At 41.2% G+C, this 21,486-nt stretch overlaps 2 protein-coding genes across 37 annotated transcripts in view; one reads left to right on the forward strand and one right to left on the reverse strand.

Moving 5' to 3' along the window:
- The window catches only part of LOC135124456 (orexin/Hypocretin receptor type 1-like), a 262,209-nt gene extending 252,899 nt beyond the window's left edge, over nucleotides 1-9,310 (forward strand). For 3 of the 4 annotated variants that reach the window (XM_064049525.1, XM_064049526.1, XM_064049523.1), the window contains one exon: nucleotides 8,294-8,821. In XM_064049525.1, the coding sequence (XP_063905595.1) occupies nucleotides 8,294-8,517 (224 nt within the window). In that variant the 3' untranslated portion in view covers nucleotides 8,518-8,821. Of the gene's footprint in view, nucleotides 1-8,293; nucleotides 8,822-8,876 lie in introns of those variants that run through there. The other variant, XM_064049524.1, reaches the window with a different exon arrangement.
- A 5,765-nt stretch (nucleotides 9,311-15,075) lies between these two features.
- Nucleotides 15,076-21,486, reverse strand: part of LOC135124490 (microtubule-actin cross-linking factor 1) — a 158,559-nt gene continuing 152,148 nt past the window's right edge. For 23 of the 33 annotated variants that reach the window (XM_064049570.1, XM_064049564.1, XM_064049565.1 and 20 more), the window contains 9 exons: nucleotides 21,330-21,447; nucleotides 19,889-20,046; nucleotides 17,177-17,438; nucleotides 16,968-17,118; nucleotides 16,684-16,743; nucleotides 16,252-16,341; nucleotides 16,083-16,130; nucleotides 15,904-15,966; nucleotides 15,076-15,805 (listed from right to left, as the gene is read on the reverse strand). In XM_064049570.1, coding sequence (XP_063905640.1) covers nucleotides 15,655-15,805; nucleotides 15,904-15,966; nucleotides 16,083-16,130; nucleotides 16,252-16,341; nucleotides 16,684-16,743; nucleotides 16,968-17,118; nucleotides 17,177-17,438; nucleotides 19,889-20,046; nucleotides 21,330-21,447 — 1,101 coding nt within the window. In that variant the 3' untranslated portion in view covers nucleotides 15,076-15,654. The other 10 variants (XM_064049562.1, XM_064049596.1, XM_064049579.1 and 7 more) reach the window with 8 other exon arrangements.

A 21,486-nucleotide genomic window follows, 5' to 3' on the forward strand; every position in this document is an offset into this window, starting at 1 on the left:
GTCAACAACCTCAAGCATATCCCATACATGTTCTATTGGGTTTATATCCGGGGAGCGAGGCGGCCAAGGCAGTGTGTTGACGTTATTGTCTGCCAGAAAGTTCACGATAAGGTAACAACACAGGCTCTAGCACGTGGTCAATGTAACGACGGACATTTAAAGTTCCCGAGATGAAGACTAGAGGTGATCGGCTTCCAATACATATTGCACCCCATATCATCACTCCTGGTGTTATTCATGTATGGTGTCTTTGAATAAAATCTGGATTGCTTCATCCCCTATTGGCCTTCTCACATGCATACGTCCATCTGATTGCCATACCTGGATTCGTCGCTGAAGACGACACTGTTCCACTCATGCTCCCAGTCCTGTCTATCGTTACACCATTGTCGTCTGGTAGCCTTTTATTCAGCAGTCAATGGGAGTCGAAAATACGGCCGGTAAGAATGAAGCCCCAAAGACGCAATGCGACGATAAATCGTGCTTCTGGAGATCGGACGTTCAATAGCTCTCAGCCAATTAATGCCTACTGCCTGAGAAGGTTCGAAAGGATTTCGTATGGCCAAGCGTCTAAGAAGACGATGTTCACGTGGTTGTGAGACTCTAAGGCGGCCTCTACCTCTGCGGGGCGTTTTTTGGTGTTCTTCAGACCATGCCCGCCAAGCTCTAGCCACAGTTATCACATTACGATTTAATCGTCGCCCAATTTCACGAAGCGACAGCCCAGCTTCTTTCATGCCTACAATTCACGCTCTCTCAAAGGGGGTTAATTGATGGTGAAGTGGATTTCTTCGCCTTCTAGGCATTGATTACACTTTTCTTACCCTATCTAAACCGGAACGACCGATTAATTGATGTGACTATACCCAGAATCTTCTAAACCAGCAAAGTTAAACAACTGTCGTTTGTTAAAAAAACAAAAATAGGCATTTCTGCTTCCAACCACTTTTTGATACTTTGATAAGCATACAGTGACCTTTAACCTGACGTACAAAACTTCTAATAAAGTATTCTTTTGGGTGTTGCACTTTTTTTGGGATGTAATGTATTTACGTGTAACTTGGTACTAATGCTCGTCAACACAAATAACGAGACACGTATTTCAGCATTTTTTGAGATTCAATCCCTATAGAGGTGAAAAGTGGTGGCTAAGTTTGTACGGGAAAACTACTTCTGTTGTACATTTTTACGTGGAACTTGGTATTAATGATTCTCAACACATATAATGAAACCCGTATTTTCCGAGATTCAACTCCTAAGGGGGTGAAATGTGGTGCCTAATTGTGTATGGGTAAAATGTTTTTATTGTAAATTTTTGCGTGGAACTTGACATTAATGCTCTTCAACAGAAATAATGTAACGCGTAGCCCTAGGTGCTATGAATCACAAATGCATATATTGTGTAGCTTATAAGTGGAAAGAAGAAGCTCCTGGCATGTGTTGCCAAATAATGGAAGATGGTTTCATGCCCACTTTCAAAGTACAGGAACATTTGGTTGGTGGCTTATTACCCTTGCCCCAGCAAGAACCTCAATTTCTTCAAATTTACTTCATTAGGGAAGACGAAAGGGAGGCAAATTTGAAATGCAGCAAAATCTCTGGTGTGAAACCAAATCTGGTCAAACAATTGCAAGCGATGTTGCACGAGAAAAATTCATATATAAGAGACCTGAAAACGACTCTTCAAAAAGTACCCACAGATTGTGAAAAGTTTGAGATATTGTTTTACAAAATCACGATAACAAATTGCATCGCATCACCGGATCATGGTCAAACAAAATGACGAAAATTGGTTGTTATACTATCGTACCCTTTTTAGTCCATATTTAGTTGAAATGTATGCGAAAATAAAAACGGAAAGACTGAATTATATCAAGTACTACCAAGCATACCTCAGAGCAGATAGTGATGTACATTTAAAAGATGTGATAGGGAGGCAAGAGATATTGCTTAACTTGGTAATAGGGTGGTACTCCTTTCATCGTTTACTGGATCACCTCGGTATATACATGAAAGGACTGAAGATGCATTACGATCGACCTGACCTTATCATCACAATTCCTCAAGAGGATCCTATCCTTCATAAAAATTATCAAGACCAATATGATCCATGGACCTAGCGGCAATTTGAAGAAATCCCCGTGTATGAAAGGAGGTAGCTGTAGCAAAAATTTTCTCGAATTCTCCTGAAAGAAACCCAAACAGGCAATGACGGCTACCCTCAATATGGGTGGATTCACGGTTGAAGTCCGTGGTGTAACTCTAGATAACAGATGGGTGGTACCGTATAATCCAGTTTTATCTCGAACTTTTGGTGCTCAATATAGAGTATTGTAACTCTGTAAAATCTATTAAATATATATGCATATATGTCAATAATATTTGGTCTTCAAAATGATAATGATCAGGGAGCTTACTCTTGACCGAGTGAGTTTTCTCATTTGTGACTTTTTTCACTAAAATGACGTGATTTTAGTGAAATTTCTTAAAAGTCTACTCTTGACACAATGATTCAACTCAGCGATGAGAAAATCCACATGGAAACGCGTGACTTTAAACAGTTGATACTTTTTCGATGAGATTTCTCATTTTCGGAGAGATTTGTATGTTTTTGTGTGTTTTTTACATTCTGAAATATTTTAACGTGTGCTGTTACTATTTTGGTTAGTTTTTTTTTTGGTAATTAAATATTTAAAAAAAAATGGATGATTTTGTAATGCAAAATATTTGAAACGAAGATGCTGAGGATTTGGAACCTGCTTCGCGATGTACTGGCAATCCCTTAACTGAATTGCCCGAAAAACAATTTATCAAATTATTTAGGGTTAATAAGAGACTGTTTAATTATAATACTGTTAGTTTGGTGGGACCACCTATGCGACCAAAACTGTAAATACACAGGTATCTAAGTATGTCTGTCATAAAACTGCCTTCATTTAAGTATATTAGGTACTCTATAAAAAGTACACATTTAAGAAGAATGCAGGTTCTACTTAAAATTTTTAGGTTCTTGCAGCTTTGCGTTTTTATGCAGGTATCAGACAGATGATGGATACAATGCTTATATCGATATTTCCCAACAAAGTGTAAGCCGAAGTGTCCGAGAAGTTACAGAAGCATTGAATAGACCAGAGATTTTAAATGTAATGGTTAAGTTTCCCAGAAACTTCCAAGAGCTTCAATTATACCTAGAAGATGTTCTTATAGATTTTGTAACGATTTCAGATTTGCTGGAATAATAGGATGCATAGACTGTACCCATATAGCCAGTGTACCTCCCCCCATTGTTATGTATCGTTTTAACGTACAACATAAGAGAGTAAGAAGTTTGGTAGAACGATGCAATGCTTTATTGAAAGGACGATTCAGATGTTGTTTAAAGGATCGAGTGTTACATTATATGCCAGAAGTAGCCGGAAAAATTATAAACGCTTGTGTGCTTTTTCACAATTTGTGCATTCAAAATAACATTCCTCCGCCTGAAGATTTGGGAGAAATTAATATTTGTGATAGTACTGAAATCGTCTAGATAACAATTCAGATTATTTTGATACTTATTTTAAGAATTATTTGATGACGATGTGCATGGACCTCAAGAAGAACAAGCCGAAGCACGCGCAATAGTTATCCACCACTCTTCTGGCTTTTTTGTTGTAAAACTTCCCAGACGTCAAATCTGGATTACTTTTCACAAATTTGACCAAGATGTCTTTCTGTATTTCCGTTATTTTCATTGTATTCAATAATTAAAAGTTTTTGCGCTCGAACTTCAAAAAAATGTGTCACTTGTCAATTATTCGCTTCTCGTTTGTTCGATACATTTTAATTCCCACGGCGTTGCCACATATTTTGGTGAAATAACTCATTGGGTGAGATGTATCATCTCACAGGTTGTCAAGAGTAGACACTTATTCAAATTAGTGAAATTAAACACATGACTTTTGTCATCAGTGAGAAAACTCAGCGAAGTCAAGAGTACGGTCCCAGGTCAAATTATATGAAAGTGGTCCATATATATTAGCAGAAACTGTCTGGCGAATCCTGGCTTTTCCTATACATGAAAGATTTCCAAGGGTTTTTCATCTCGTAGTGCATTTGGAAAATGACCAGCGTGTCTATTTTAATACTAACCACTTCAATAATGTAACTGAAAATATAAGTAATAATCAACAGAAAACTACTCCTTCAACATTCTTTGATCTTTGCAAAACAGATAATTTTGTAAAAACCCTTCTTCATGTTGAAGTCTCTTCATACTATGTGTAGAAAAGTACCAAATTTGAGAGACGAAAACGTGGAAACAATGTTGATGGTTCACCGGGAGTCAAAAGAGATCCAGTTTTGGGCAGAGCGTACGCCGTCCACCCTAATGACGCTGAATGTTACTATCTTCGTCTTCTTCTTCATGAAGTGAGAGGACCAACATCATTCTCGGATTTAAAAACTATTGATGGTGCCATTTATTCCACATACCAGTCATTATGCAAAGTTTTGGGTTTGTTAGAAGATGACAAGCACTGGAATGCTACAATGGAAGAAGCTTTTCTTTCTGATTCTCCTTTTAAGCTCAATTTTGTTGATATTTTGCCAAGTAACAGACGCTTTAAGTATATGGGAGAAATAATACAAAAACAGATTATGAATGAAGTGTACAAGAAGTGTCTGATTTCCACTGAAGACACGATGGCTGTCTTTAGGAGGACGATGTTTAGACTATTATGGTTTGCCTCAGCCTATAAGACGTGAAGAAGTCATACAAAACAGAGACTATCTCAGAAAGATTGGCTATGACACACTTTTATTGGTACAAGTAGTATCCAACAACGAAAGTTTATTAAATAAAGAACAATATCAAATTTACAACCAAGTTTTAGATAGAATCGAGAATGGCACTAGTCAAATATTCTTTTTGGATGCTCCTGGAGGTACGGGTAAAACATTTCTTTTAAAATTATTATTGGCTAGAGTACGGAAAAATCGCGGGATAGCTTTGACAGTTGCTTCTTCTAATATCGCAGCCACTTTGCTCATTTTGCTTTTAAATTGCCTTTAAATCTGACACCTCTGTGCCACATTTCAAAGCAGGGCAATATGGCACTGGTCTTGAAAAAAACAAAACTTATAGTATGGGAAGAATGCACTATGGCCCATAAAGGAAGCGTAGAAGCTCTCGGCAAAACTCTGAGAGATATAAGAGAAAATGGCAGTTTGATGGACGGCGTTACAGATCTCTTAGCTGGAGACTTTCGACAAACCATATCAGTCGTACCAAGGGGAACACGAGCCGATGAAGTGAGATCATGTTTAAAATCATCGTATTTGTGGCTCCAAATTAAGAAGCTCGACCTAGAGGCAAATATGAGAGTACATTTAGGAGGTGATGCTACCGTTGCGTTGGTCAGTTTGCACAGACTGTGCTTCAAATAGGAGATGGTAACCAAGTCTGACTACGGTAGTAGATTCTCTTACAGAACTAACCAACAAAGTTTATACCGATATCAACAATATCAAAGCCAAACCCATAGACTGGACATGTGAGCGTCCTATTTTGACCCCCAAAGATGATAGAGCTGCTGGTATTAACGCTCTTTTGTTAAAATCATTTGAAGAAGGAGAAGAAATTCAATATAAATCCGTGTATTCGGTAGTACAAACTGATGATACTATAAATTATATAATCGAGTTTTTAAACACCTTTTACCCAACTGGTGTTTCTCCTCCAGTTATGCAATTAAGGAACTTGAACCCTTCAGATTGCAAAGAACGACTCTCCACCGGAATGTTGTAGAGGCTATGATAATCACGGGATGTACTCATGGAGAAAAGGTATTCATACCACGAATACCTTTACTACAGTCAGAATAACCATTTAGATTCAAAAGATTGCAGTTCCCCCTGAAGGTCTGCTTCACAATAACCATTAATAAAGCATAAGGTCAAACACTGAAAGTGGCCGGAATAGACTTGATGGAGGACTGTTTTTCTCATGGACAGTTCTATGTGGACTATTCCAGAGTGAATGCGGCAAGCGGTCTGGTAATTCCAGCACTTGAAAACCTTACCACGAATGTAAAGTAATAAAATTGAAATAAAAAAATAAATAAGGGGATGAGACATAATATATTCTAATTGTGAAATCCATGCAAGCGGAGCTGTCGGTAACAGCCAGTATCAAATAAAGCTAAAATAGTTTTCCATCTACTTTAAAAAGAGAGGTGCTATGGTCTTTTCGATAATTTAAAGTATATTAGCTACCTAAACATTTCTTTAATAATGATGTACCCATTACGTTGAAATGTATCATAGTACGATATTTAAACAATTTCATCATATTTATTCCACTGTGCCGGACCCTAATTTCAAAGAGGGCTAAATTATGACCTAAAAATCGTTTAGTTCTATAAAGATATAATTCTTTCGACTGAATTAACTGCGACGGACCTGATTTCATTAGTTTTAATTAAGTATTACTGGTTATATTTAAAATTTCCTTGAATTTGCTAAAAATCATTTTACGGGTATTAAGTAAATATTTACTGTAAAGTGTATTTTTTGGCTAAAGTTCATATAATTCTGACTTCTACTGATTTTATACATAAAAGTTGCTTTGTACTGAAGAGGATTATTAAGTAATCATGCTCCACCGCGTTAAAAACGAAAGCCTCTCGTATCCCACCGACTGCGCCATTTGCTGTAATTTTAGTTCTATTTTTGTTAAATTGCGTATAACCTTCCATCAACATTCCTGTCTCCCCATCTCGTAAAATTTTGATTGTCCCAAATTCTCCGGACTTACCACTTAGCGACCCCCTCCGCCACTAAAACCACTTACTAAAAGAGCTCAGAGCTATTAATTGCGAACGGTGTTTTGCGGCTTTGTTGTCAGATCAAAGCGCGCTTTAGCTATATTACTCGAACTTAATTTAAAAACTTATTCGGTCTCACAAACGATTTTTTACTCTCACCGGCTGTATGTCAATAACGGCTCCATCAAAAATAGAAAATTGGATCCGGCAGTGGACTACAGCGGGCGCGAGCTACACTCCCGCGATTTAATTAATCGAGTTAGCAATCGGCTACGAACAGGGTCACACACAGGGGATTTAATCTAGCGAAGATATCGCTAGTGCAGCGTGCACTCTCGTAAAGACGGGGTTTAAGTGATTTTTTGCTAACAAATGGAGCGAAATTTTCACGCGAGGAGCTAATCCGGGGCGTTTTTGCGAGGATCGGGAGTAATCGAGTAAACGATTTTAGAGTCCAGTGCAACGCAAAAAGTTTAAACCCTATCTGCAAAAGCGTATCTAGAGTAAACGGAAAAATGTAATGGAGTGAATGGAACTCCAATTGAGTACATACGATTGTGGCCGCACAAACACAAGTAGCAACGTCTTTCCTCTCCTGGGAAAACCCATCTTTTACTTTGTTAATTGGACTGGTGGTAAGGCGTCAGTAAGTTGTAACACACACAGTGACCAAAACAAAGACGATTTGATTATTCTCAGAATTAAAATCGCAGACAACACCTAATGACAAAGTGATATATGTACGTGCCTAGAAAAATTCACTTGAAACATTTCCATAGCATGCTTCTTTACTTTTAGTTTAACACTACCCACATCTTTTTATTTTAACGTACATAGTAACTCCTTAAAAAATTAAATTCGCAAAATCAAAATTTATCATTTTTCGGAAAATCTGGATTAACCTACTGTACTTCATGAGCGAGGAAAATTTTTACTTTAGCTGTTAAGCGAGTCACGACCGGACATTTTACGTTCAACCGTTATCCTGTTTGTTTAGCGGGCGCACACGAGACTCGGTAAAGATTCGTGTCTTCGACTAGAGTGACCTAGGTGGTTCCTTAGCGACGAGGAGACTCCCACCCGAACGACCACCAGCACAGAAGACGTTAACCGTCAACTTCGTGGTATAAAAGTGACATTTCCGCCTCAGGTCCGACAGGCATATCATCAGCGGTACTAGCCGTTTCAAAGGACTATAGGCTCCAAACGAAGACACATACAATTGTTGCGGCTTAACCGCATACATATGTTAAGCTGATATGTTATTAAGATTTTGGAATCAGAATGTTGTAAGATTAGCACTCCTTAAAATTTGGCAACGTGAAAATTTTACTACGTCCCGGTTTCGCCCCCTTACCTCAAACTGCAAAGTTAACGCATTTAACCTCTACAAATCATACTTGGGTTTCGGCTGTGGTTTTTCATTGGTGGTTGTCATCTGTGCCGTCTGGGTCCAGCCGTGCACTAACACTCTTTTTTGAATGCAGGCAAATTCCGAAAAGAATTCCACCGCGCTTTCGAGCACTGTTGCCAACGTTCGGGTGGTCATGGATTCCAGTTTAGCGCAGTGTATCGAAAAACCGACAAGGACTCTGGAATCGCCTCACGCTCACACTCGAGGACCGATCTGGAGATACAGCGGGTGAACGATTTCGAACCGAGACACAACAGGAAGGGAACTAAGACGAGCATGTTGTTGATGGAAACCTAAATATATTACAAAGCTATAAGTTAATGTGTTAAATCGTAGAGGGTCTCCCAATTTTTTTTTTTTTTTTGAGAGGACAATCACGGCAGACGCTCTATGTTACGTATACTGAATGTACCAATTCAACAGTACGGTAACTGTGATGTACAATTGTAAATTTCACGTTATAACGTTTCTCCTTGTCCCGATGTCGTGGAGTTCAATGTGCTCCCGATGAATGTTCTTACTTTAACTCTTATGGGGAATGATAAACGCTGAAACTTGTAAATTAATGTTGACCAAGATGTTTTATGTAGTACAATGTCAATAAAGTGTAGGTTAAGCGACGGTGTTTCATTACAGCGAGTTTCTCTTTGTTTCAGGCAAGTTTAGGAGAGAGTTTCGATCGTCGTTCGCCAAGTGCACGCCCGCAAACGAAGCATCTGACATGAATTTGCGTAGCAGTACTTGCATTTACCGGTTCACAACGTCCCACCACAGCTATAGGTCGCGCAGCGAAATTATCCCGCTTAACACCATCCAAAACGCAAAAATTCCCGCCCACTATGCCGTAGACTAAATTGCAAAACGTTATTTTAGAGTGTATTGCAGGTTAGGAGCACCAACGCGAACGAAGCGCACTGCGCCTAGTTTCTTAGCACCAACAACTACCTTACATTTGCCTGTTCTTGGTTACTTTACCACCAAACACTTATTAGACTTTACTCCCCCGCTTAACAAATTCTGTACAGTTGAACTTAACGGACCAAGCAATAGAGGCCCGAGTTTGAAGGCTTCAAATCGTGCACCATCTCAAAAATATGTAACAAGTAGTGTAGGTCACATGTTCCGACCTTTTGAAGGCTGTATCGCCCTTGTCCAATAAATATGAGAGAATTCTGAGGATTTTCTTGCCCAAGTCCTTCAGAGGTATGGATTGTACGAGAAACAATCGTCATCACAACGTGGAATTGGATCACAATGAGACAGGATAAAAAGTTAGTATGTAGAGTTTAATAGAAACATGTGTACAGTGCGAGATATTCCAGTGTGTGTCCGGATTAGAATTCATCTGACAGATTACGGTAGGTATCATAACATAAATTACAAATAACGTGGGGCCTAGTATCAATCCTTGCATCACAGCAAATGGCACGAGCAATTATTTTGAATTTAGAATATTGTAGGAGACGTAGGTACTGAAAACGTGCAGATAAATAGGAACTTAAAAATTTGATGCTACTAAAGTAATATTAAAGGGAACGCAAGATAAGTCATAGCATACTATTGAGAGGACAATCACGCCTATCCGTATGGAGCCCTAACGTATAACGTGTTTTGCTCTATATCAGCTCCCAACGTCTCATTGGTGTAGGCCGTTTTCACAAACGGGAGCTCTGACCGAAGCCGACCAAAGCCTTGAATTCCTAATATAGTGGCGGGTGAGAGACCCTGGGACGTTAAGAAGTACAAGCGGGAAGGACCCTGTTACCACGCCAATTTCCGCCGATACTCGTAACCCGAAGCTAGGTGTGGAGTGGCAGGGACTCCCACTACTGATCGTCAGGCCAATGGAGCACTGAAGTTCCGGTCTTTCGAACTTGATACGCTTGCTTGGATGATGGTTCCGAATTAGCCTTACTCGCACGGAAGGCGGCTGAACAGTATCCTCTGTTTGTTAGAATGTAACTTTACGGGGCGGGGTGGGGGGGAAGCTGTCAATTGCCCACTCCACTCTTGCCTCCGTGAGTGCCTTTGCCGCCAGCGCCTAGTCCTTCAGAGAAGGTTGAGTACCGGCTACATTCCTTCTGGAATGGGAGGTAGTCCTTGTGCTGCCTGGAAACATGGTCTGCAGCAAAAGTTCTGCGGACTCTTCTAAGGGGTGGCTGTCAAAGTGCCATCTTCTTTCTTTCCTGAGTCAACGCCTCGTTCTCCTTAAGTTTCAAGTTGAAAAAGGACACCATATAATTGATCCTGCCTTCTCTCCTCCTGATTGTTTTGGCTTCATTCATCCCAAGACCAAATACAACGAGGCTGTCTGGAGAGGCAGCCTCGGGTTTGGCTTCATGTTGGAAAAGAAGCCATTTTTAATGCGAGCCCATTGGATCTGACCCTCCAGGCGGCGAAGTACGACCTCTGCATCCACCGGTGGTCCCGGTATCCACAAGGTTGCTCTCACCAGCCTTGGTAGCTCAGCCAAGGGGACCACGTTAAGTGATGCGCGTTCCCACAGGGGTGTTAGAGAGCGCACTGTTTGTTTTAGCCATTCCAGAGACGTCTCGTCTTTACAGGTTATCCCTAGGATTCCTCCTGCGTACTTGATGCCTCTTAAACTGGCTGCTTCCCGTTGCCAGGCACTGTTCAAGTTGTCTGTCCAGTGCTCCCATCAGGTCATTTTGTACCATTTCCACCTGGGCAGGAGTTAGCTTACCAAGGGACTTGCAGCTACCTCCCTGTAGCTATGTCCTTTAGAGGTGGTCTCCTGCCTCTTCATGCTACTTTGCCTTTGTGCTACCGGAGGTGTGGAGATTGAAGACCGCACTCTCTTTTTTGACCCTGACGTCTTTTTCCCCAGGTTGTTTAGGGTTAGCTATTGTAGCCTGCCCTTTGCCCTTGGAGTTTATCCCGGGGGAGGATGAGTGCGGTTTCGGCGAGTCGGCATTCACCACCTCCGCTTGCAAGCAAGCGTTCCTCCGCCTTTTTACCTCAGCCCCGCAGATTTGCTTCCTTTTAGGAGACTACAACCCCACAGTGGCTGGGTTTTCAGTTTAAGGTGCACCCGAAAGCACTTCCTCAGTGGTTTTAGTTGTTTTTTATTCATATCTTGGATTTTGATTTCGTCCTTTTGCGTCCCTACCCACCACGGAGTCTAACAAGGGGACGTCGAACTTCGACGCCAGGGATACCAGGATATAGCACCCAGGGAAGCTCATCCTACAGTACGCAACGTCAACAAGTGAAGCTACTCGTGCTCAGACTACACTTCCCCCAAGGACTCACCCTATCGGCGGTCTGACCCGACGACGCAGCCGATTGATCTGAGATAGATTAGTCTCGACCTCCCATTTTAGTGGAAATCCAAGCCAAAGAGGCTTATTGCCCAGCCTTGGTGACCTCACTGCACCAAGGGGGCTCAACCTCCAAGATTCACCCTTAACCTACATATCTGGAGAAGGGAAAAACCCAGATCGGACTTCCACCATCCCCAGGAGTGTTTAGTTCCGGGGGTCAGTGATGACATGCCTTCCTATCTGACCTCATACACATTGGGTGGCGGGCGAAAAGGGATATTCTTAGGGCTGGGGGAGCCGCGGGTACTGCTACGAGGAATGGGAGCCCTTCGGGAGAGGAGAAAATTATTAGCCGCAGGTGTCTCGGTAGATCTCAAGGTAGAAGGAAAGGCAAAGATTTATCAGTCCCACTTTGTTCGAAGTGCCATCTCGGCAGACAAGCCTGTAACCTTCGAATGGACTCCAAACCTCACTGGACAGGTATCGCCCTGCACATTATTCAGACTATTCACACATTGGGTTGGACTCGAGGGATTAATGAAAAGCTTAAGAATGATGGCCTTCCCTTCGGGGATGCCCTAAAGCCGAAAGAGGAAGGGTGGGTGTCGCCAACTTCAGCTCCCGGAACATAAAAAATTAATGCTACAGATACCAAACCATAACTTTGGAGTTCCTGTACTAAACTATTGAGGGGAACGCAATTGAATGCCTTAGATAAGGTCATAACATAGTATTGAGAGGATAATAATTCCGTTAGACACATGTATACTGAATTCAACAGTACAGTTATAGTGGTGTACACTTATAAATTTCTTCTTATAACGTTTCACATAGTTCCAATGTTCTGGCATGGTGTCTTTGGACCCGTGCAACGTTAGCTCCGTATGGAGGACAGAAGAAACTACTATACGATTCTATCCAATACATTTAACCGTATTTTATTGTGCTAATGGAGCGCTAACGTTTAGCCCGTTTTGCTCTATATCAGCTGCCACCTTCTCGTTAATGTAGGCCGTTTTCTCAAATGCGAGCTCTGACCGAGGCCTGGGACGTTAAGAAATAGCAACAGGAAAGGCGCTATTACCACGCCAATTCCCGCCGATACTCGTAGCCACAGAACATTCTTTGACGAGCACGAGGCCAGGGGGTCGATTCTCGAACTCGTTCGAATAAGTTCCGCATACGCAAGTGGCCAATTTTCGAGCGGTTTTGAAGATTCGGTATTCTCGAACCGCGCGCACACGTTGGTATACGCAAATGTTCGAGCGTATACGAACGTCAAGTTACGAGTGGGTAGATGCGATCGCATTTTGGTTTGCGAGTGGTGAAAGCTAACCTAAAACTCTGTTTGGTTTTGGTCGTTCTATGTTAACGTCAATATAATATCTTTAATCTGCTGTATTTGTTAATATACATTAATAGAAAGGGTTACCATTCCAAAAATACACAAATTGTAATGTATCAATTTGATTATGGGAATTTTATAATTTCATTTACAGTTTTGACATTTGTGATGCAAATTTAAAAATTTTAAATTGAAACAGCGGATTTCTGTGTAGTACTTACACATAATAGCTACATGCTACATATGTATGAAGAAACAACGCACTATTGCGATATTTTGGCTAGCTACTGCGAACATTTCAAATACGTATACGTGAAGTTGTTTCAAAAATAAAAACTAAAATGAATTCTGAAAGATCATTTACTGTACAAAACGGTTGTAATGGTATGCATAAATATACCTGAATAAACATCGGGTAACCAAACTCTAAGAATTTTCTATAAACTAGGAGAGTACACGCAGTAATAAAGGTATTAATATGCAAATACCTGCTGGCTGTGGTGGTCCCACTCAAAAATAAACATTAAGTTTGTATCTGCATCATTGTAAAAAAATCACAAGAATTTGTATTAAATACGTAGGGTTGCATAAAATCGTAAACTCAACAATTTTTTTTTATCACGATTTTTTTGTTTTTTTAGTATGTCAATTATTTGGAATTAAAATCCTAATTAAAATAGTAAGTATCCGACTTAATGTCATCCTTGAGTCGTACTTCTTAGTTTTGAACAATAAAGAGAATTTATTGTAATTTACATTGCAAAAATGGAATTGATAGTGTTATTAATATAATATTCACTCCTATAATCTTTAAAATACAATTTAAAAGAATTATTGTCGTTCCATTTTGTTGGAAATATTATATTCTAGTTAAAGTTCAACTTATTTTGATATAAATTTGCATTAAAAGGGCCGTAATATGCATATGCATTAGATATTCCAAACTGTAAAGAAAACTTAAAAAAAAAAAACAATAATACTTCAAAGCAATAATTTAAATCGAGCCAATCCTGCTAATACGTGTTTTGCTGCTTAATAAATTTGGAGGTAACAGATTAAAATAGTCCTTCTTGGATTCAAACTCACCCCGCGTGAGTTCTGCCAACCATCGCATTTAAATATCCTCTGTATTTTTCCGCTGTTGCCATATCCTCACTCGAACAGAGGCCTTCGTATGCGCATCGAGTTGCTATTCGCATTGAATCTCGTTCAAGAAGACGGATTTTCGTTTCGAATAGCATCTTGGCATGCGCATCTATTCGTACTCGCATCTTGTCCATAGCATGAACTCCCACTACTGGTCGTCGGGCCACAGGTGAACTGACGTCCGATCTTTCAACCTTGCAAAGCTTGCTTGTTTAATGTGTTTTGAATGAACCTTACTCGTATGGGAGGTGAGTGAGCAGTGTACTCTTTCAGAACGCAGAAGTTAACGCGATTATATAGCGCCTCACGTCTTACAGGTCAATTAATTTATCAATTCTTGAAGTAATACTGACCTGGGTCTACCAATACTCACCGAACGCAAAAGGCCGATGCATAGCATCGGAAGTCCCCAACACGGAGCATTTGTGCTCTGGGGAAACTATTCGAGTAGTATGATGTCTAAAGCGAGTTAACCCAGCGTCCCGCCAAATTCCTCACTGTTTCACATACTCCAAAAGGTTTGCAGAGCGAAATTTACTTCGTAACGAACCTCCTATGGTACAGACTGGGTGGCGAGCGCAAAGGGATTTTCTTAGGGCTGTGAAAACCGCGAGGAATGCGAGTCCCTCGGGCGCGGGGAAACCCCTTAACTGCAAGTGCCTTGCTCGTTCGCAAGGCAGAGAGAAAGGTGAAGGGTTATCAGTCCCTACTTGTTTGAGGTGCCCTCTCGGCAGGCAAACCTGCAACCTCCGGACAGGCTCCAAGCCTTGGGCTGGACTCGAGGAGGTAATAAAAGCTCGAGTTAAGGTGATCTTTCGGAGATCCCACAAGAGTTTTCACGATCTAACATCATTAATAGAAACTGTTCAATAACCAGAAACAGTGTCGTCACATTATGGTGTTGTGAACTACTATAAGTTGGAGAAATTGTTTAAAAATTAACCAACGCTCGAGGGTCCCGAATTTGTTTACTTCGTTTATTCTTCGAGTTAGACTCTTGGAAATGGTAATTTTGGCTTCCTGGCGGTATGTAACCCCTTCGATGTCCTTCGTATGTCATTGGATAAGATTAAATAGTCATTTAAAAAAATTTAGTTTATTATATAATTACATAACAAATTAAATTAATATAATAGTTACAATATTGACTGATCCGTTCTTTCATACTGGCGACATATAAAAGAAAGGCGTATATGGTAATCACACACTATTAGCGGCGCTTAGTACTAAATTATTAAGAATATAATAAGTAAGTTAGTAGAATAAATCAATAAATGTTCACTAAATAAAGCAAAAATCGCCACAAAAATGGTCCCACTTATACCCATCATATACAACAACAAAAAAGTAAAAAAATCACCAAGAAGAGAAAATTTCGAAAACCTTGCGAATTATGGCAACTAAACGCAATTACGTATGTGACTTACACACATAGAAATAAATTATCCTTCGGGCTTCACAGAAAATTGCAACTCTCAACGGTCGCGACGCGCAGTCTCGAAACTGGCGATTTCCAAGCATGCGCGTCCGACGCTCTCTAAATAAATTCTTTTATACAAAAATATGAACATTTTTGAACGAAACCTACACTTCATAACCCTACGTGTCAGTCATTAGTCAAGTCGTGTAAATTTGGAATAAGTTAAATCCTACAATTATCTAAAGTCTAAAAGGCTCCCGTTCCTTCGTCGTTTTCTTCGCTTGACCCGTGGCGGTGTCAGCCGCTCCCGAGGGTTTCCTTAGAAGCTTGGAGACGGCGGTCTGCTGGCCGGCCGGAACGGGGGTGTTGGATCCGGATGGTGTTCGTGTCCTGTCGGCGAAACTCGATTAGTGTGAATTCGTGCCGATTCGAGAGAACTATTGCCGACGTAGGCCAGCACTACGTTAAAAGTTAAGAGTGTTAATTACCTAGCCGCCGTCCGCAGCGTCGGAGCATTACCGATTGTCACTTGTCGTGGTTTGCTTGTACTCCTAGTTAACACATCATAGACATGCCGTTAGTCATGTTACAAGTTCAAAGAAAAATATAAACAGCAAATCAGAATAATCGATCAAACACAAACGTGCCATAAAAAGCGAATGTTTACCTAATCGGGATTTTCGATCGGCTCGATCTGCTAGCCGATGACTTGGTTCTGGTTAGCGGTAGCGTTAAGAAACGTTAGTATCAGTCAGAGAACACAAAAGACGGACCAGACACGTGCAAGAAACGGAAATAACGTGATATACACTACGCATGCATTAACACAGAATTACCCTGAAGATAGAGACATAGAACAAGAGCTTGACGTTGAAGGAGACTCAGGATCAGTGTCACCACTTCCCTTGTACACAGGTATGCGAGACCTGGTTACAGGACATTATCAACAAAACGAAATACTCATGAAGAGGGCGGCCAACCGGTTAGTTAATCATTTTTAACTTAACTGAATGTACCTTTCTACTTTTCGGGACAAGCGTCCTCCAGCGGCTTAAGCCGGAAGGGTTTTTGCGCTTTCACTTGCCTCGTTCTGCAATTTTAATCAAAGATCAACGTTTTATCTGTTAACGGTTAATTCGGTTGGTAAGTTGGCTACCCTGTACTGTACCCACACCAGCGGGGCAAGCGACGGGTTCTAAGTTAACCCCAGCGCTTGACCCCCTACCAATGAACAAACACCCCCAATTTAGACTTCCACTTTTTTTTACCTTGGAGTGGTAACTGACGTTAGTGTTGGGATGCTTGATGCTCGGGGTATGCCTGATGATCTACCAATGTTAGAACATGCCAATATTAGTAGAAGTCATAACGATGGTTCTGATAATTTAGCAATAATAGAAGAAAATTAAAGAGATTTTAAAATTTGCGTTTTAGTGCCATTCCAAAATTAGAAACTGATTCTCTAATAATAATCAATCATATCCGTAACCTTTACCCAAAGTTTGGTAAAATTTCTACCAAGCCCCTAGTTAAGACGCCACCGAAAACTTACTTCACTGCAGGACTAGCTGGCGAAATCAGTCCTGTTGGTGTCCTGGGCCTAGAACCGGTGCCGTTCTGGGGTCGCCTCAACGATGACGTAGCCGAAGGTACCCGGCTGGAGGTCGGCGTCCTTCGTGGAATCCTCGACGGGGTACCATCATCTATCAAGTAATATGCATTCACAAAAGTTCAGAGTGGGTAATACAGGAAAACACGTACCTGTGCTGTCTAGAGAAAGATTTGAACCGTGCCTCGATGGTGGTTTGCTGCCAGGCCTGCTGCCAGTCCTCGACGCCGGTCGCGAATTGGACCTCGACCCACCAGGAGTCAGCGTCGACCTGTAAGACGACGGTTTCCGGGGTGTCCGGAAGGTGGCGCTTTCGTTGTCTGAGAGAGAGTCTGGGGTGCCGGCCGATAACGAAGACTTGGAGGTGCGTGGAAGACTGCCCATCGGTACCGATCGCGCTGAGCGTTCTCTCACCTACACAGAGTTTGTGGTTAAGGGGCGATCTTCAGAGGCAACCGACCGACGCACCAAATCAGGCTTTTAATTCTTTAAGACGTTCGGGAACTTGAGGAGTTCGCGATCTTTGATATGTTCGCGATCTGTGAGAATAGAATTGTGATGGTTGGTGGTAAACGGTGCTCAAACGTGTACTGAGTGTTTAAAATAGGCCTAATTTGGGCGCCGGTCGGTTCGGTCGGTGCAAAAAGGATCTTCGTGTAGTAGTGCCAACAAACTTCTACACTGTTAACTACGTTTGCACAACTCTGCAACAGTGGCTGGTTTGAAGATCCTCGACACAACATAAGCCAACTCGTACTTACGGTTCCCTGTCTTACCTGTTCCGGTGAAGTAAGAACGATCTTCACGGGTTTAACGAACCGAGTAGTTCGAGAATTTGGAAAGAAAAGACCAAGTAATGAGTTTCGTTTCGTCTTACCTGCGCGATACCTACCATCGGGACTTGCGATAGGTACAAGAGTTTGTGGTGGTCTTTTTCCGGCCCGATAACAGCAACTGCGTGTACCGATCAAGAACAAAAACAGACCGGTTGAGTTATTACTCACTAGCATAACGAATGACGTGATGATTGCAAACCAAAGAGAACAACACCGCTCGTACATGCACATGCAAAAATCGGCACACAAGAGTAGTGTACAGTGTGTATTATATTACCCAGTGGTAAGGGGTGTTGAGATTGGGTGGAGCCCAGTGTAAGGTTGGGCCCGCAGTAGAACCAACATGCAAGGGATATGCATTGCCGACCTCTCCTTTGGCCCTCAGCTGCTCGAATATGGGCATCAGCTCCGCCAAGTGTTCGTGAGCTAAACAACGCACATGCGAACATGTCACAGCATTCATTAGAGAAGTTGTGTATAGCGTGGACTAGAAGGCTACTCGTCGGCTGAGAACTGATTTGGCGCGTAAGCCAGAGACTGTCCAAGGGATTTTCGCCTATATTAGTTAATATACATGGTTTAGACAGAGTACTGATTTGATCCATCTCTACCCTGAAAATCGATATTTGCTACTTACTTTTTTCCTCTCCAGTGTTAGATTTGGAACTTAATGATAAATAATGAATTGCAATGACTAAAAATGAGAGTAAAAACCGTAGACACTCTTCTAAAAATTAAACATTAAACTGAAATTAAAAAATATTTTTTTGAACAATGTAATTTGTAGCTTTGTAATGTAAACAATAAAATTTGTATACCATTTTTGTCTCGGCAATCATTCAACTCATACTCTCCAAAGGTCTAGTATAGTAATAGCAACAGTTCTACATTGGACATACCAAAATTAGCGCCTCCAGATGCTGAAGATATTATTAAATATCTTTAAGCAGATATCTGTGTCCTTAAATGTATGGCTTAGGATAAATTGTGTGGCATATATTGTGCTTCCTAGGCGAAGAAAATTGAGTAGACTTAGCAATATGTAAATGCTGCTTACTAGAACTTTAGGGAAAATGAGTTGGCACGTTCCTGTGAAAAAATTAAATAAAAGTTCTATTGTTTAACAAAATGTGAAATTATTTATTATTTAAACAACAAATCTTGTTTGTATCTTAAATTAGTAAAATTACGATTTACTTTTTACACCTAGTAATACAGGAGTATCTGTAACATTGATAACAATTAAAAAAGTGTATATATAAATTAGTTGTCCCAAAAATATTTTTCAATTTCAGTTTAATAATTATTTTTAGACGAGTGTCTGTGCCGTTGCAATATTACCAGTTTTGCGTTTAAGTTGATTAAAATTTATTTCGAAACCCAACGCTGAAAAAGAAGAAAGCAAGCAGCAGCTACGTAAAGCCGAATAATGATGCAATATCGATTTTTTTGATAAAAATGGGGCAAATCAGTACTTAGTCTAAACTATGCTTTGCTTTGCTCAAGCGTCAAACCAGCATTGAATATTAGAAGCGAAAATCCCTCGACCAGTGTCTGGTCTATGCGGGAAACCAGTTCTCAAACGACGTACTGACACTCTCGTTAACCGCTCATCGCCAAGAAGAGCACTCGCGCGTGCGACATGAGATGGTGCGAACAGAAAAAAAAAAGCGACTAGTGCCGGCTTGATGACATGGTATGGTAGAACTATGCTTGACCCTTGTGGCGCGTACACGTGGCGCGACGAAACTCGGATCTCCTGAGGCTTCCCACAGGACTTACCTTGCCGGTGCGACCTGAGCTTTGGCCGGACCCCCATGCGCTACTTACAAGCACCATAACCAAGAGCGGTCCAGTCAAGTGCTCATTCACATGCAACGTAGGTGAGCAGATGACCGAACACCACATAAATGCAATCGAAAAAAGCACTGAAAACTAATACTCCACAACCAACCGGGATCGGGTCGGGGCGAGCGGGTTCGATGCTTTTTTCTCGCTACAGACGGATAAAAGGGTGCTGTGCAATACCTTAGTGATTGGCCCTTGAGGAGTGCGGAGTGATGATGCAGAGGAGCCAGAGGCGGGACTGGAGGCCGATGTTTTGGGCTTGAACGCGGTCATAGTTTGCGATACGCCGTCGGCTAGGATGAATTGTTCACGCAGCTCTATGTTCGTGCGTCCTTTGGCTGTGTGAGGAGGCGGGGACAGGGAGCAGGCGGACGAGGAGGAGTTAACGAAACAAAAGTAGTTAGTGCGGAACGAACGTAAGAGGGAGCGTCGGGGAGGAGAATGAAAGAAAAAAAAAAACAAAAACATAATAAGCAAAAATACTAACTCAAATCGAAAGGCTATGCACGAAGGTTCTAACCTGGGGGCGTCCCACGCGACGCGCGGAACGCCCCCGGAGGCCAAAGCGGTCGCAAGGCGGCCGCTTTGTCTCCTGGATGTGCATATAGTACAGTGAAAACGATACTAATCTAAGTTGCTGTCTAAGTAGCTAACTCATAGACAAAACACAAGTGAACTAAGTATACAAAATAACAAAAGAGTAAAATAAAGGTGTGTGTAATGTATGCGTTAATGAAAATAAAACCATGCACCCAAATTCAAGTCGCCCACAAAAATTAGTAACAAAGAGATGCGTATATTATAAATTATAGTCAGACACCTGGGTTTAGCAACCATTCAACGCGGTACGAATTAAGGTTATATGTTACAGGTTATATATTCGTAGTGTCGGGCAGTATATCAAGTATCCATAATGATAATTAGTTGGGAGCGTCTAAATTTTATTCTTCTGGAGAGTTTTAAGGAGTCTCTCGGACTGCTACAGTAAACATAAAAAAATCCACTTTTTTTTTAATGTGTTTCACACTTTGTTACTAAGTTTTGTTTGAAACTTTAAAATCAAACTCTGCTCTGATCACCAAGTTAAAACACGTGCATTCGCTTACCGAGGGGGCACCAAGGCTCGTGCTGATCGGGTATGTCGGGATGAGGTAGCGGTAAGACTAACGTAACTTATAATCGTGACGTCACAATGAACAACGAAAGTTAACGTAACAAAAACGTGTAAGCGCAAAATAATTTATTAACGTTATTAAATGGGACGTGTTAGAATGGGAAGGAAAACAAAAAATCCCATTAGTACTGATGACACAACGAAGCTGGAAGCGTACGAACAAGTACGGCTTGCTCACACGCGACAAACAAAACATGATCGGATGGACAAAAGAACAAACGAAGCATGATGATGTCCTCAGGAGACTGTTAGATGTTATTTTATTAGAGATGTTTCGTTAATTACATGTTTTTTAATCGCTCCGTTACGCAATAAGGGACAAAGCATGGTTGTGAGTGAAGTCAGTAGATTTGTTACATCGTGTGTATATGTACCGCCGGAATCTCAAACGGGGATTGAAATTCCGCACAATGTATACATCTTTTTGAAGATCATAAAGACACTTACCTCGGCATGGATCGTTCTTTAGCAAGAACTCGTCTAACGCTACCCAGCCGCCTCCAACGCGCACCATTACGGTGCTGCGCAAGATGCGGACTAGACGGAGTTTCTGGCTCTCGCCAAACTGAAAAACAACAATCAGAAAACGAAAATTCACCCCTGA

The sequence above is a fragment of the Zophobas morio genome, unplaced genomic scaffold (genome assembly GCF_036711695.1).
Source record: "Zophobas morio isolate AGI-343-1 ecotype UQ-CSIRO unplaced genomic scaffold, CSIRO_AGI_Zmor_V1 ptg000007l, whole genome shotgun sequence".
NCBI classification, from domain to species: Eukaryota; Metazoa; Arthropoda; class Insecta; order Coleoptera; family Tenebrionidae; genus Zophobas; species Zophobas morio.